The following is a 16,884-nucleotide window of genomic DNA, read 5'->3' as shown; positions in this document are numbered from 1 at the left end:
TAGGAACTCAGCCATACAAATCCTACTAACATTAGTGGCAGCTACCTGTCTAAAGCACTGTGCATCATGCTGAATATGTCCTTCAGTGATAACAGTAGGGTTAAAACTTTGGGACATATGCATAAATATTTTACATGAGGCATTTCACAAGATAATAGTTTTGATTTAAGCTGTGCTTTCAGAGGTATCTGTATGGCAGGAACACCTCAGAAACTATCGTACTCTATGGTTATATAACCCACTAAAATACAGGGTTCTTTCAAGAATTTTTCAACATAACTCTGGCTTTAAAGGAGACTTTTCAAAAATGTACACAGTAAAGTCTTTCATTACAAAATATATTTCAGTGTTATCTATATTATTTCAATACACGTGTACTTCATCTACAGGTGCTAAATTACTTTCAAACTGGTTCCTAAATATATTGCTTATCCCTAATATAAGAATGATACAACTTCTCCAAAATGAGAGTATCAAAGACAGATGGAGAATCCTGATAGAAAAGCACAATAGAAAAAGAAATATATGAGGACTCTTCTGTGAACCACAGAATGAAATCACAGAAATCTCAGGGCTGAAGTGAGATTTCATTATCAACTCAAACAAAAAGTCTCCATCTTATTAAAGAGATAAAAGCCAATATAGTTAATATATATTTGATTAAAAAAATGGAAAATTACTACAGGGGGAAAAGATATTACTATGTTCTGATTTTTTCTATTGTTGTCATGACAAAAGCCAAAGTTGCATGTAAGTGTGTATTTATGTGAGCATCTGAACTCAGCCCTAATGAATTAAGAAGGAAAAGGTACACATATTGGGATTTTTTGACAAAAGATGTTTTTCTGCTCCTTCTGGTTGAAAAAAAACAGATAAAATGGTGAGCCCTGTACACTAAATCAATTTATAATTTAAGCACTATAAGTCCCTATAAGAATTAAATTCCTTAATTCCAAAAGCTCAGTTAAGCTTCCAAAAACATTCCACTCAGAGACTTTAAATTCTGTGAAGTGTCTCAGGAATTTCACCTAGCACAAAATTTTAAAATAAATATTGTCACTCTACTTCAAAGCTACTAATCTACACAAACTGTTTTGCAACTGCTGGAGGCCCAGTTTTGACATCTAGAATTAGCACGGGCAGCTAAGTACTCAAATTGAGATTGACCACCACAGCATAAAAACCAGACAGGGTAACAAAATGAAACATGTAAACCCTGGATTTCTAAAGGCAGACTCACTGGGAAAAGATATTTTGAAAACTTTCTGTATACTTGAAAACAAAAGAAATCTGACTAGTATACTCAAGACTTAGGGAAAAGGTCCGGTAACACACTGGAGACTTAGTATGGCAGTGGAGAATCTTAATAGTGAGAACCCTCATCATTATTCTTCTGTAAATCATGAAGTTTAAATATAAGAGTATGAAAGTAAGAAAATTTTTGTGACTTTTGACAATTATTAGTAAGAATAAAATGGTAACAATTGCCAAAAAAATCACAAAAGTTGACATGTTACCTGGCTATGACAAAGAGCACACAACTGACACCCAAGTAAGCCAGCAGAATATACATCCAGATATCAGGGGAGAGAGGATTCAGGAAGGAGAAGACGCCCGGGTTTGTACCATTGGGCTTGCGGTACAAAATACTTATTCCAAGAGTCATAAAGGGCTTGGAAAAGTCGATGACCTTCTCACGAACATAGGTAATTGCCAATGGTGCAACTGCAAGGTCAGCTTTCTGTTAACAGAAATACAAGAAGAGAAACAGGCCATAAGTCAGAAGAAACAGGCTGAAGCAGATAATCAGATTATGCAAAACACAAACTTTGTATGGAGGATGTTTGTTCTTGTACTAGGTTGCCTGAAATTTAAAACTATTCTCCCTATAAGTAAGATAACATTTTTATTCTACTTCCTCTTTGGTAAACTGACATAGCATTTAGAAAAAATTAAAAGCACTACTACAGGGATACAGTGAAAAAAAATTTTGTATCTTGCAGAAAACATGAACATCCATTATCACATTCTTTAAAACTTTATTAATTGTGCATTTCAACATATGTCTTCTCTTTGTCACTCCTTCACTGTGCTCTTTAGAAGCAAATATATTTGGGAAGCAGATATGAATATGCTACTACAAGTGCAAGGAAGGGGCCAGGAGGCAATTCTCGATATTTTAGGATTAAAATGGTACAAAATTAAGACCAGTTTTAAATTGAAAGTGCTACACCTGCAAGCTTGCTGAGGATGTTTTAACAAAGTACAACTGTCCTTACTCATTTGTGGGAATCACTACAAAACTAACAGATAGTTATTAATCAATTGGGATATTTAAAATGAAATCATCAATTGAATGCATTTTGTCAATTAACATTTAGTTTTATTTATTGTAGGAATAATTCATAGGCGATTAGTAAATGGCCTATGCCATTCTTTTAATCAAAACCTAATTGAAATTGGAGTCACAGAAAAATCTACTGAATCTACTTCTTAATCTCTGTCAACAGCTCTTGAAACACTCCTGTGCATGTATGTGTGTGTATGTATGTATCTTAAGTGCACATAAAAGGCAAGTTCAGAGCAAGAAAGTTTACAGTACAAGACCTGGAAAGCTGTAAACTAAGAATTCCTTATACACCATATGTAAATATAGGTATGTAATGACAAATGGTGTAGCTACCATGGAACACTGTTACCCAAGTAATATATCCAAGTAACAGAGCTGCACATGATACCATTTTCAGAATGCCTGTTTTCAGATACAGAGATATGATTCCTAATAAAATAAATTCATGTATTTATGTACTTTTTGCTCATTTGGTATTGTGTATACTGCGTAACACCAAAAATTCCATGCAACGTAGCATTTCAGTGTTCTCTTTAATTTTTCTCACCTTAAACAAAGCCCTTCAATGGTCTTTTCTTTTTACAAGCAATTATATAACTAGATCTATTGTAGTCAGTTACAATGTGAAACTCTGTTGGCACTGCTCATTTTATTTGGTAAGGGTTTACTGGTCAAAAAAATTACATGCACTTTGTTTCCATTGGTATTAAGAACTTGTAGATATTAATCAAAACAGCAAGGCTTAATTCCACAGTGGATGGCTTTTTATGGATTGCATATTATTGATGATATTCCAGCTGATGTAGAAAGAAAATGTTAAAAAACTAATATAAAACTAATTTGAATTAAAACTTATAGGTCAACATGTAGAAGTTTGCAAAACATAACAACCCAAGCTATTAGTTTGTGAGGCAAGTAGCAGAGCTTAACCTGAGAGTCTGAAGGTAACTGATTAGAAATGGTCAGGAGAGGCAGCTTCTCAAAGACAGAGAAATCAGATCTTTTGGAAAGGTATCTGTAGATGTGAATTTTGGTCTTATTATATTAACAGAACCTTAATGAATAACAAACATTTTGTTATAATAAATACTATAGAAAATCCAGCCCTTGGTGACCAGATGGAAAAAAAACCATATACAAATGAATTTAGGTTGTAACTATCTCCAGTGGAGCCAAGTTGCAGATGAAATTAGAGAAATAATTGATTGAGAAATAATATGTCTCATATGACAGAATAGAACAGATATCCCAGCCTGAGAGGACAGATATAAAATTTATGTACATAATTTGAAATCTCGAGATTCTCTTCAGAGCTGAGTAACTCTGAACTTAAATATCTACCAAAAACAAACAAACAAACAAAAACAAAACAAAACCCTCAAACAAACAAAAACAAAAAGTCCAGAGTCTTTAATAACTGAAGAAATGACTAACTTAAAAATGTAATGCTGCCACATGGAACTTTATTAATAACTTTTACTCAATTCTCCTGGCAATTCTTTCATTCTGGAAAGAGCACTATTTGTTAGTATGAGAAAGCAAGGGCCAAGTTTCCAGAAGTGCAGTATCAATTTCTCCTACTCTCAGCTATAATGAACATATACAAAGAAGAGAATCCTCTTTAATTTACTTCTAGAGATGAATAGGGGAGGAATGGTGTAAAATCAGCATTTTATCAGTGGACATTTAACATTAGTAACAAATTAGTATATCCTAAAATGTTTTTTTAAGTTCCATTACAAAGAATATTTGTCTCATTTGACAGTGATCGATGATTCCATTTTTTATAATGAATGTATGCATGCCTCTATTCTTTAAATGAATAAAAGCATATATCTATCTGAAAACACAATCCATAATTGCACTTACTCTTTCTCAAGAGGAAAGAATTTTTATGACAGCATCCAAGGATTGGTGAGGTAAGTAAGCTAGGTGCTAAAAAGAAAAATTCTGCACCAACTGAAGGTTACAATAGTGACTAGAAACTGTCTCACAAGGGCATTCCAACACAGGACACAGTCCTGAGTGAAATGGAGGAGTTGTATAAGCTACTGTACTATGTGCTAGATGACTGCACTGCAGATAACGTGGTTTAGTTATCTGGTTTAGTTGTGCATCCTCTCCCTTCCTGCCCCACACCACCCCTCAGGATCTCAGGAGCTCCTGACAAACCTGGACCAAACCAGCTGAGCAGTGAAGCACCCCTGGATCACAACAGTAGGGCAGTAAAGCATCCCTTGAAAGTACCAGAAGCTCATCCATGATACAGGTAGGAACAAGCCTGACCATAAGACCTACCTGACCAAGGTGAGGACAAAGGATAAGCATTCATACATGTATAAAGCTTCCCTGTCTTGCTACATTGTGCAGTTGTATGATTCTCATTCACCAACAACTCAGGTATCCTGATTTATTTCTGATACAGAAGGGCCTAAGGTAGGCTAAAGTCATCCTTCTTTGCTTCTTCACTTACATTTTACTTTGAAGCAGCTTGTTCACTGACTATTTTACATAAAGTAGTATTCAAAGAAAAATAGGGAGGACATTTTTTTCATTTTTTATAGGGCTGAAATTCGGTACATAACCTCTAAGAAGAGAGATTTTAAAATTATACTGAATTCAATCTATGCAAGAAATAACTTCAGCAAGAAATCTGCACATTAATGTTGAGTAGTGTAGGGCCATAGCATGCACTATACACTAGTATAAAAGTGCTAGAAATTGGTGCTTTTTCTGTGAAAATTAACTCTATAAAACCCAGAGAAACAAACACAATAATTTTGGGGCAAATAGAATTTTGAAAGGATTTGATAGCTTCATAGCTTCTACTAATAATGCCAAGGAAAGGAAAAACAAACATGGATTGAATTTCCTTTTGCTGATAATTTTATGAAAAGCTTTTGTCTCACCTATTTTGTTCAAAAGAATGAAGAAATTAAATACATTCTAGACACAGGAACAATAAAATTGCTAAAAAACTCCTTTTAATTAAACTCTACAATTACACAATATTCCACCATAATAACTGAGTTTCTAGCCAACGTAAATGGAGTCTTCTGGTAAGAATTTTGCTCCTAACATTTTGCATTGATTTAGCAACCATTAAGGTTTATACTAAAAATGCAAAGGGAATCATATACTATTGATTCTCAGTTGTTTATTCAGTCAATCAGTACAATCATATTGTAATTGTATAATATACACAAAACTACATATACACTGAAAAGACATTTTAGTAATTTTACTTCTCTACAGGCAGCAATGCACTTACTGCCTGTAATTATTCTTGAAAATAAAGGAACTTGCCTTTTTTAAAAAGAAAAAATTCATTAAGCTTTTATTTAATCTACTCTGTTTCCTCAGCTGAAGACCCTAAGTCAATATGTAAATTTCTTCAGCCACCCCAAATTTTTGAGGCTGTCAACCTGAGTTGAATTTTAGTTTCATTCCCTTTGGAGAAAATGCATCCCCAAGATAAAAGAGGAAGGCTAAAGCACAGCTTCAATTCTTTAAACCTGTCTAACACTCTTAATGCACAGAGACCTTATGCATTATTCCTGTTCACAGAAGTGCATTTCCCTACCACTTATTTGAAAAGATAAGATCTGTAATTTGCTTTTAAGCTTACAGTCTATCCTAAACTGCCTTATTCATGCTGTTATATTATAGAAAATTTTATACCCCACAAGACATTTTTGGTCTTGTCACAAGATCTTCATTTCCTTTGAAATCACTAGGAACTTATCAGGGCTTTATTGCTATTTTTATTTTAACTAGCCACTCACATCACCTTGACAGAAATTGCTTCTCTACTACCTTTCCCAGGATCATTGTACAATTCAAGTGGGGAGAGATCAGGAGGTCTCTAGTGTAATTTTCTGTTCAAAGTATCTACATGGATGAGACCAGTTTGCTCTGCACTTTACCCAGTCAGTGTTGAAAACCTCCAAGGAAGGTGACCACATGACATTTCTGGATTAGCTGGTCCACTGCTTGTCTATCCACACAGTGAAAAAGTTTCTACAGGCAAGCAGTGGAGTAGGCTGGTTATAGAGGTTATACAATTTCCACCCTCAGAGGTTTTCAGTTTATGCTTGTTGCCTTTGGTATTCCTGCCAGGCTCCTCTGTGAAAAGCCTGGATGAAGATTCTTGATAACCTCCTCAAAGGTCCTGGAAAGCTGCTACTAGAAATTATTGCCTTTGCCAAATGTGAGTAACATACCCTAAAGCAAAAAAACCAACCCCCCCCCCCCAAAAAAAAACCCCAAACAAACAAACAAAAAACCCCAGATTTGATAACTGAATTTAGATTTTATTTGTGGGATCCTGATTGGTACAATTTAAACCTAATTTCTAACAATATCTCATATAGATGGGATATTGTAGCAACAGCAACAGTTGCTACTTTATTAACATAATAAAGTACTTTAACATAAGTGGTATGCAATGACAGTTTCAATAGATACTGGCTCACCTAACACATATGCTTGTAAGTGCTGAGATGTTTCTCAGTATTTGTTCAGCAACAAAAAATCACTGGAAGACAGGTGGTTTACTCAGATATATTTCATTGACAGTAATATTTCACTCCTTTAGACATTCTTGTGTCAGCATGGCTAATTCTTTTCTTGACAGAGACTTGGGGGTTTTATTTACTCTCCCTTTAAAGAGGATCCTGATCTAGAACTCAACAAGATCATTTACCTAGAGGTAGATTTTTTTTGAGGGCAAAAGGTTTTGTGGAGAAAATTTGCATTCTGTCCACTACCACAGAAACAACTTTCTATATAAATTCAACTAGACAAAAATGGAATTTATGGAATGTATGGAATTCTTCCAATTCAAATGAGTCAATTCTGATTTGCCTATGCCAGTGTTGATAAGATTTAATAGCTGAATAGATGTAATATGAGTACTCATTAAAAATATGATGTAGTTTCTGTCTATTGATTTATAATATACTTCCACTAAAGTATTTTGCACCAACCTCATTGTAATCAACAGGTAAGTAAGCAAATTGTATGTAAAAGGACTAGAGGCAGTAGACCATGAAACCATATGCAGGAGGAAGATGGGTAGCTAACATTTCAACAGTAAAAAAAAACAAAAACACCCTTATCACTTCATTTCAAGAATTTTGTACAAATATTACTTCTAATTGTTAGAAGAGTGGGATTCACATACCCCCAGAAAGAGGAAACTGTCAAAGACATTTACAAGACTGTGTGATACTGTGGCTCAGGATCCAGGAAAGGGAAACTCTCTCATTAAGAAAAAAAAAATTAGATGAGAGTAGGTACATTAAAATGTTTCAGTACTTCTTTGTTGTTTTACACACCCTTTCTAACATTGCATTTTTGTAACTAGAGATTTTACCAAATATTAAAATTATTAGACATCATGCTGAAGCACACCTTCCTGAAATAAAGTACACAGGTTACATTGATTCCTCTTTTGTAGCTAACATTTTTGTTGTTATATTTTCCAGAATTACTGCAGCTTTCTGGAATGTTGGGATTTATTTCTAGTTGCTAACCAGCTGTCACCTCAAATTTCAGTTCCTGCACTCAGGATGGAAAAAATCATACATCTTTTAATTTTGACATGATTTCTGTTCTCAGATGGATGGGGTTTTATCAAATTATTTCAGTGAACTCATTTCATCACGCAATAAAGTTTGACTTGTGTCAAATTTGACTTAATCCCATTTTTCTGTATTACTTTGTCATCTGCAATTTTTCACAATGGAATCAAAATTATTAATAACATTTTTGTATATCGTTTGGATGGAAGTAGATCACTGCCAGATATGTCACCACTTATTGATTAACAATATTCAATTAATTTTTTGTAATCTATAATTTCATCAGCTCAATTAATTACTGGAGTAAAAGTTATTAATATTGGCAAAATCTACCTCCTGTGCATTCATCTTCCTCACTTGCATTTTCATGCAGGCATCACAATACACACTCTGAAATTCTCAATTAATCATTAGATTCCAGGGGTTTAGACTTAACTAAAGTGATCATTATTATAAACAAAAAAAAAAAGGTCCTTTTAAAAAAGTCTACCAAATATTAAATAAAAACAGAAGTGGTTTTATGTCTTGTATGTTCTCAAAACCTTATATCATACAATGTTTTACATGCCCCATAATTATTAAAACATGGCCAATGTAGTAAAGATTATATTTCAAAAATATTGTCACAAATCTAAAGAAGAAAAATGTTAGTAGAATTTTTATGCACTAGATCCTAATTTAGTTCTGTTCTGTACAGTGTATACATAAGCTAGCTCATTTGAAAAACTTGTTACTTTTATTTAAATTAAATAAAGCTTATCCAGGCTCTAGGCATTATTTAAGTACTAAAGATACCAGGCCAAACTTCTTAACAAACAGCTTTAATTAAAATAAAATGTAAATCCCAAGGATGAAATCTGTGGTGGCCGAGTTAAAATATTTCTGATATTTATAAGATAAAATTAATAAAACCCTTAAAATTTCATTACCATTATAATTTATTCCTTAAGTGACGTTTTGCTTCATTTTAGAAGACAAGGGTGAACAGAGGAGTACAAATACTTAATGAATAATAATACACAATGTAACAAGAAAAAATATTATCTGCAAGACAGGGAGATGCAGACAGCTTCCAGTCTAACTACTGTCCAGTTAGAAAGTCAGTGAGAGTTAAGTAACTTTATCTATGCTACTGGAACCTTGTGAAGCTCAACAAGGTCAAGTGCAAGGTCCTGCATTTCGGTCAGGGCAATCCCAAGCACAAGCACAGGCTGGGCAGAGTAGGTCATGACTATCCCTGATGAGAAGGAGGTGTTTGTGGACCAAAAGCTCAATGTGGCCCAGCAATGTGTGCTTTAAGGTGACCCATAGGGCCAAATGCATCCTGAGCTGCATCTGCAGAAGTGTGATCAGCAGGAGAGTGAGGTGATTCTGCCCCTCTACCCTGCTCTTATGACGATCCCAGCTGGAGAACTGCAACCAGCTCTGGGGTCCCCAACACAAAAGAAACCTGTTGGAACAAGTTGAGTGGAGAGCCAGTAAATTAACCAGAGAGCTGAAGCAGCTCTCCTATGGAGACTGGCTGAGAGAGGAGGGCTGTTCAGAGTGGGGAAAAGGAGGCTTTGGGGAGACCTTACAGAACCTTCCAGCACCTCAAGGGAGCCTACAAGAAAGCTGGAGAAGAACTGTTACAAGGGTATGTCGTGATAGGACAAGGAGGAATGACCTAAATATGAAGGAGAGTAGGTGAGGATTAGATATTAGGAAGAAATTCTTTATTACAAGAGTGGTGAAGCACTGGAACAAGTTGCCCAGAGAAACTGTGGACTCCATCCATGGAGGTGTTCTAGGCTAGTCTGGATGGGGCTCTAGTAACCAAGTCTAGTGGAAGGTTCCCTGCCATTGGCAGAGGGTTTGGAACTTGATGGTCTTTAAGGTTCCTTCCAGCCCAAATCTTTCACAATTACTTGATCTTTACTGAGTTATTACATTGGTAACCCTTGATGTCTACTTAGCACTCAATGAGACAAATGGACAGGTGGATTGAGAGGTCCAGGCCCAAGCTGGTACAAGAGAAACAGAGACATACTGGAATGAATATAGCAAAGAGCTATGGAAATTACTAACATTGTAGTACCTGCTGTATGAGAACAGAAAGCTGTGACCAGTTATCTTGGGGAAGGCACAGTGAGATCTGCTGGGTGAATCCAAATAACTGAAGGGAAAGGGGAAGCAAAGATCTTCTCGGTGGTACCTCGTGTAAGAGCTAACGGGCAAAAACTGAAATGAAGGAAAATTGATTTAAAGATATAAAGCCCACCTTTTTATTTTAGGAATATTCCAACACTGGAGGAAGCTGCTCAAAGAAGTTATGAAGTCTCCATCCCTAGGAACAGTCAGAAGTTGACAGAACATGGCCCTTGGCAAACTGCTGTACCTGACCATGCTTTGATCAGGGATTTGGATGATATCTAGGGTCAGATATTGTTTTTGATCTCAACAATTCTTTAATTTGGTAGCATAAGCAATTTCTCTTTCCATTTCTTGAAACTTGTCTCTATAAGAAAATTGGAGTTTTATTTCCATTCTAGTTGCAGACAAAGTTTGCAACTAGTGAAATAAGCTTTGGCATATAGTCTCCTGGTTTCCTAACAATATTGCAATATTCCCATGTTAAGCTACAAGGAACAGATAAAAGATAAAATCTTTTTACAATTACAGACACAGTTAGAAATTGTTCAAATATCTAAGCTTCTACTGCTCCTTCAGCTAAACTCTAATATGAATAGGATTACTCCAGAAAAGAGCAATGACATGTTTCTATGGTGGCTTTTTACAACTCAACTGTCTTTTCTTTGTTAATACACCATAGCAATAAGTGTAGCTCCTAACCTAGTTTTTTGCTTTTACATTTTTGAATTATGAAATATTACAATATTTCAATAGATCTTTTGAGGGCCAGAAGGATCACTTTCAACCTAACTTGAAGATCATTAGACATGGGAGTGACAGGGCTGAATTCTACACATGATATTTGAAATAGCTCAATTATTTTTCTACCCAGAAAGAATAAGTTTAAATACTAATAAAGAGAATCAGTTGCCATTAATTTCAAGCATGACTTTTGATAAATTTTTGCCAAGACACTTATATTAGAGTAAGTATAGCATTCTTTACAATACTGATCCACATAACAAAAAAATCATCATTTCCAGAGACACATCTCCCACAAGCACATCCTGAAATTCTTTTACCAAAATGGTGTTTCCATGAAAATTGATATACTCAAGGTTTCCACAGTCCCTCCTCCCTATCTTCCATGAAACATTCACTTTGAGATATGTTGAAATTATTTGGATATGAGTAAAAGACAAATTGCAGAATTATTAATAATCCCTAATAAAAGAGAGAAGACCCAATGGAAACTAACTCTGCTATTAGAAAATTCTGTTTTTGTCATGTTCTTCACTTCAACAGTCACACACACAGAAACAAAAATCCCATTTTTTTTCTACCATTCGGTACTATCATTATAACAACAAAAGTAAAAGATCAGATAAAGGTGTGAGGATATGAAAAATGTAATACTTTTATGAATACAGCCCTAATCCTGGATCCAATAAGTTCCTCATCATTACTGTAAGCATAGATTATGTCTGAGCTAAAGCATTATTGTTTGGAGTTTCATCTGAAAAACTCAATGCCACTGCCTTGATTGGCTATGACTCACTTTGCTGGCAGCACAGGGAAAGTTAATTACAACTATTTGCTGTACAATATTTCTCTGTAACTGAAAATTGATCATTTTTTAAACCCAAGTGCATTAGCCAGGGATGTCCATAATACCCTCACTGTAAAAGAACAATACATAGGTATACTGCAGCTAAACGAACAAGAAAGCAACATTCACTTACTCTTAGTGTCAAGAAATTTCAAATAAACTATCCCTGGAGTACAGATGTCCAGAAAAAAATCCACACAGAGCACTTAAAAGACTCTACTGTCAAAGTCTCCTGCCACCTTTGGTGTCAAATCACTCAGAGAGTAGTTAAAATTTTTCATCCAGTTTCTTTGGAAAACATAGGATGTGACTAGCTCAAAAAAATCATGGATTACCATTTATGACCCTTTAGAAAAATTGTACACTTTATTATTCTCTGTGTCTTACTGTTATATTAGAAATTTTTCTAGGCCTTGTTTTACTGAATGCAGGCAGTCTGGAAGTTCCTTGTTCTTTGGAAAACAAATTGTTCACTTAAAACTGCTGTTATACTGGAAACTGCATCCTCATCTGTCCTGTACTTGAAGTGAATAACAACTTAATAGGAAATTCATATATTCACATATATTTCCTTACTGAATTAATACATAATTTTGAAAAGTTGGTCTAAACTTCTGGATTAGAATTTCTTTGGCGTATTAGATTACTGACCTTTTTTTTTCCTCCTGGAATTTTTGTGAATTTATGCATCTCTACCTGAAGTTTACTTTCTGCATCACTTTTGCTGAGTTAGGATCTGTTTGCACATTTTTCCATGGAATATCATACATAACCTTCATTAGAGAGTGACAAAGCAGCCATAAAAACTGTCTTCTTGTGGGTACAGAGATGAATGTTTAGCTGTTGGTTTGAAATGAAATTGTATTGTCATGTAGAAGACCATCTCTTTGATCTTTTACTTCAAAACAAACAAATAAACAAAAAAGGAACAGAAGGTGAACAGTATGGCATATTTGAGTGAATTACATTGATAAATTCAGACGTGAAAAACATTTGAAGGCAGATTTTGTGAGTCTATGAATATGTACAGTTTGCTTTAAGTGAAAAACAGGATCTCAAGCAAAAGAAGAAATATGTCTAGTTGCTTTTCAGGGACACAGTGATGCTTATTCAGCTTGGGACAAATTACTTTGGAAATAAAAGGTCAGAGCACTTGAAGTTGTGGATTAATGAATTAGCAATTAGACTGAAAAGCACTAAAAGGACAAGTGATATTTTCTGGCATATTACAAATTTTCATAAGAAATTTTCCTATGACCCCAGGATATGTTTACAGAAGTACAATGCTACTTTAATGAGGAAAGAAAACATGCAAACAATAAAAACCGGAAGCCAATATGAATATTTAAAACAGTAAAAACACACATGAAAGGTGTTATGGATACTTAACAATTAAAGACTCATGGATGCTATGTTGTAACACAGCATAACTGGAAGAAGCCGGAATATATTTTTAAATATATTCCAATATATATAATATATATAATATATACATATTCCCGTATATATACTATCCCATATATAATGCAAATTAGTAGCTTTATTTAAAGAGACAGTTGTGCTGGACTTGCAACATAGCTTAATAAATGTAACTAATAATGATTACTGGAAATTCAGAGAAGAGAGTTTCAGCATAGAATAGCAATGCTTAATCTGCAAGGTAAATAAATACCAAGGATAAAAATGCAGTCAAAAGAGCTGACTTTCAAATAGCTAAACAGAGATATGGGCAAAGAGATAAATCATAAACAAAACATAAAAAAGCTGAAAATACAAACAGAGAAGGAAAATAAAATTGAAACACAACAGCAGCATTTATTATATGTTATTTTATTTTATTTTACAGAGAGAACAGGAAAAAGTGAATTGTGTCATATTTTTTTAGGAGAGTAAGTAAAAATATAATAAAATGCCAAGCTACTAGAAAAACAACATTAAAACAGGATTAGAGGAAATCAGTAGTCATTTAGCTTACCATCTATCTATATTCACCAGAGTTGCTGGTTGAAGCAACAATAGCTGAACTGCAGACTTGCCAAAACACTATGTTGTTTATGGTCCATTACCCCTCAACCCCTCAACCTTCCCAAAGCATCAAAGATAAAATTTATTATATATAGAAAATCTTTAGCTTGAGTGACATTTTCATCATATGACACCTGAGATGCAGATTCTAGTTCCACTAATAAAATGAGGAAGCCATGAAGCAGATATGGTGCTTTAAAGAGTGCTAGTAATCCACAGATGTTGTTGCTGAGCCCATTTAATGATGATAAGAGAAACATTGCTTGTCCTTCCTTCCTTCCTTCCTTCCTTCCTTCCTTCCTTCCTTCCTTCCTTCCTTCCTTCCTTCCTTCCTTCCTTCCTTCCTTCCTTTCCTTCCTTTCCTTCCTTCCTTCCTTCCTTCCTTCCTTCCTTCCTTCCTCCCTTCCTCCCTTCCTCCCTTCCTCCCTTCCTCCCTTCCTCCCTTCCTCCCTTCCTTCCTGCCCTCCCTCCTCTAAAGATTCTCTAATTGCCTATTAAGTCTTCTGAGATTTTCACTACTAAAAGCCATGGCTAAACTGCCCTGCATTGTATTAAAAATCTCAACTGTCAGACCTTTGGCATGAAAATTACAAGAAAGAGGGAAGAGAGATCCACAGCCTTTCCTTATGAGTCCTGTAAGTAGGAAGGAAAGAGGTTGAGTCCAAACCATGTGATAACATTACTTTTGAAATGGAAGAGAGAAAAGAAAAAGATGGAAGAAAGTAAAATTTTACTGGCTCAAAAAGGAAGGAAACAAACATCTACAGTCAGTTTTTAGAAGGTTTTTTGTCACTTCTACACAATAATATCAAGGTTTTGGCTATAGGTGTTCAAGATCATAAAGACCTTAACTGAAAATACAAAAAAGAAACTAACAGTTTATTGGAGGAAAAAACCACTAAAAATATTTAAACTGATTATATAAACATCTCTTCTGTTACTAAAAGACTAAAAAATCTACCACTATTATTTTTACAATTCTAAGTATTTGATGTGTATTTATTTTGAAAAAATATTGATTTAGATTTTGAAAAATTCAAAATATACCTGAAGTAAAAAACATTTTGTCTAAAGTTACCTGAAACTAAATAGTTCTTTCTAAATGTTCAACTGTGTAAAATTCCTCCAAGCAGAACATCGTATTTTTAGAGACAAAGAAAAGTTCATTTAATCCTCACATATGATCAAAGAGCAATCATGATCTAAAAACTAGACCTTTTCTGTAATTATTTATAATCATAAAAGATCTGTAAGCCTTGAAGACTATTTGTAACATATAAGCTTTGTGCTTATGAAGAATCATTCAAAGAATCTACCAAAAAGCTATTTTTAATCATGTATGTATCATAACAAATTATTTCCCAGTGGATTTTTCATTTAAAGCTCTGTCAAAGTATAAATCAGTAATTTTTTCCTATTTCGGAACCCAAAGTTAAAAAAATTTTAAGCAATTTTGGATCTGTAAAGTAGGATGTCTAATTTTCTAAAAATAAAATTATATATTTTCAATCTGTCTGTTCTAGCTATACTGGAATATAACTTACATGATTAAACTATACATCTTATGCAATATAATACAGTGACATCACAACTTTAAGCACATAAGAACAACCAGAAATTCTCCAGAATCTATGATTCAATTTAAAACCAATAAATCTGTTCTTTCATAAAGTTTTTGAACTAAAGGCAGCAAGTCAGTATAAAGAACACTTTTTTAATGAAGAATTTATCCCTAAAGAATGAAGATACCTGGAACTTAGCTCCCTCTCCCTCAAATATGTAATACTCATATCTCGAACTAACCTGAGAAGAGGGTAAAATACTCAATGAAAAATTGTGGCAAAGAAATCAGAATGCTTAAGTGGAAAAATTCAATTCAAAGTTTATTCATAGAGAAATGTCATCTGTATTTGCTTTCCTAGTTAATATTTGTCTTACATTTGCAACTCTAGAGACCAATGTCTTTTTCCCAACAATAATTCATTGTCAGTTGTCAAAGGGATGGAATCATTGTAATAAATTCCACTGCCAGTATTTATCACAAATTCAAAAAGGAGCTACTTTTTGCTTGGAGAGTGATATAAGAATGCAGATGTGAACTCTAAGTAAAACAGTCAAGGAAAGAAGAAACACAAGCAAACTATGGAAAAGGAGATGGAAAACAAACAGAGCCTGATGTAAACACTTTAGTCTCTGTTCAAACTATAAAATTTAAATCCTGAGTCTGACATGATGTGCTGAGCTCAACTCAGATAGCATTATCTTTATTTCATTTACACTTTTGAGTCCTAGCTGTTATACAAAGTGACTAAGTACTGATTTAAACAGGGTTTTTTTTAAACCTTAGATTTTATTTGGTACTTTTAATCTTTATATAAATGGTCACTTTCCTTTCTATACATATAATATACCAAAATTATCCATTTTATTTATTCTTGGATTGTGCATATTACATATTACCCTAGCAAACATATATACTAGAGCACAGTGACCTTTCACTCTGAACTTAACTGACTGGCAGATAAAACAAAATAAAGAAATTAAAACAATTTCTAAAAACATTTTTCAATAGATTTAAGTGCTATGGAAACTTTAAGAACTATCTTTATTCTGTAGTCTATTTTAATTAGAAACTCTAGTCGAAAAATATAGAATCATTTCACCTTTCAAAAATAAAAAAATAAGTGTATTAAATTACTTTATAGAAAAGAAAATCTTTATGACAACCTAAAAATGTTATCTAAGGGAAAAGAAAGACTAAAGCTAATGGAACATGTGAAGTACTAGTGATATGGAAACACCTAATGTGGTAATCTGAAGTGCCTCACTTTTGAGGTCTGAAGTGTTGCTTGACAGCAAAATGTACCAATAACATGCACGTACATAAAAGACACAGGTGTATAAATAAATTGCATGTATTCAAATAGATTATAAAGCAAGAATTAAGAAAACCAGAGAAAAATTTAAAGCAGAAATTTTAACAAGTGAGAAACCAAGACAGACTAGTGAAAGTTATGGTCCAGATTAGGAATTTGGACTACATCTTTCATGTGTACTAACACAGTCTGTAAACTTTTCTGACTCCTAAGTAAAAATCATTTGAATAGAATAAAAATAAATGAATAAAAATAAACTTTAATCTATGTTTAGTTGTATATTATTTATGGGAAAAGGAATACCTGTTCCATTCTGTGTTACACCAA

The 16,884-nt window shown here is 33.9% G+C and overlaps 1 protein-coding gene across 1 annotated transcript in view; it reads right to left on the bottom strand.

Annotated features, from left to right (window-relative positions):
• GRIK2 (glutamate ionotropic receptor kainate type subunit 2) overlaps positions 1 to 16,884 on the bottom strand; it is a 249,350-nt gene that overhangs the window by 132,723 nt on the left and 99,743 nt on the right. The window contains exon 10 of the mRNA XM_063389712.1: positions 1,518 to 1,741. Within this exon, the coding sequence (XP_063245782.1) occupies positions 1,518 to 1,741 (224 nt within the window). The remainder of the gene's footprint in view (positions 1 to 1,517; positions 1,742 to 16,884) is intronic.

Source organism: Prinia subflava, chromosome 2, assembly GCF_021018805.1.
Source record: "Prinia subflava isolate CZ2003 ecotype Zambia chromosome 2, Cam_Psub_1.2, whole genome shotgun sequence".
Classification (NCBI taxonomy): Eukaryota; Metazoa; Chordata; class Aves; order Passeriformes; family Cisticolidae; genus Prinia; species Prinia subflava.
Note: the sequence above shows the minus strand (reverse complement) of the source record. Positions and strands in the feature narration are given on the sequence as shown.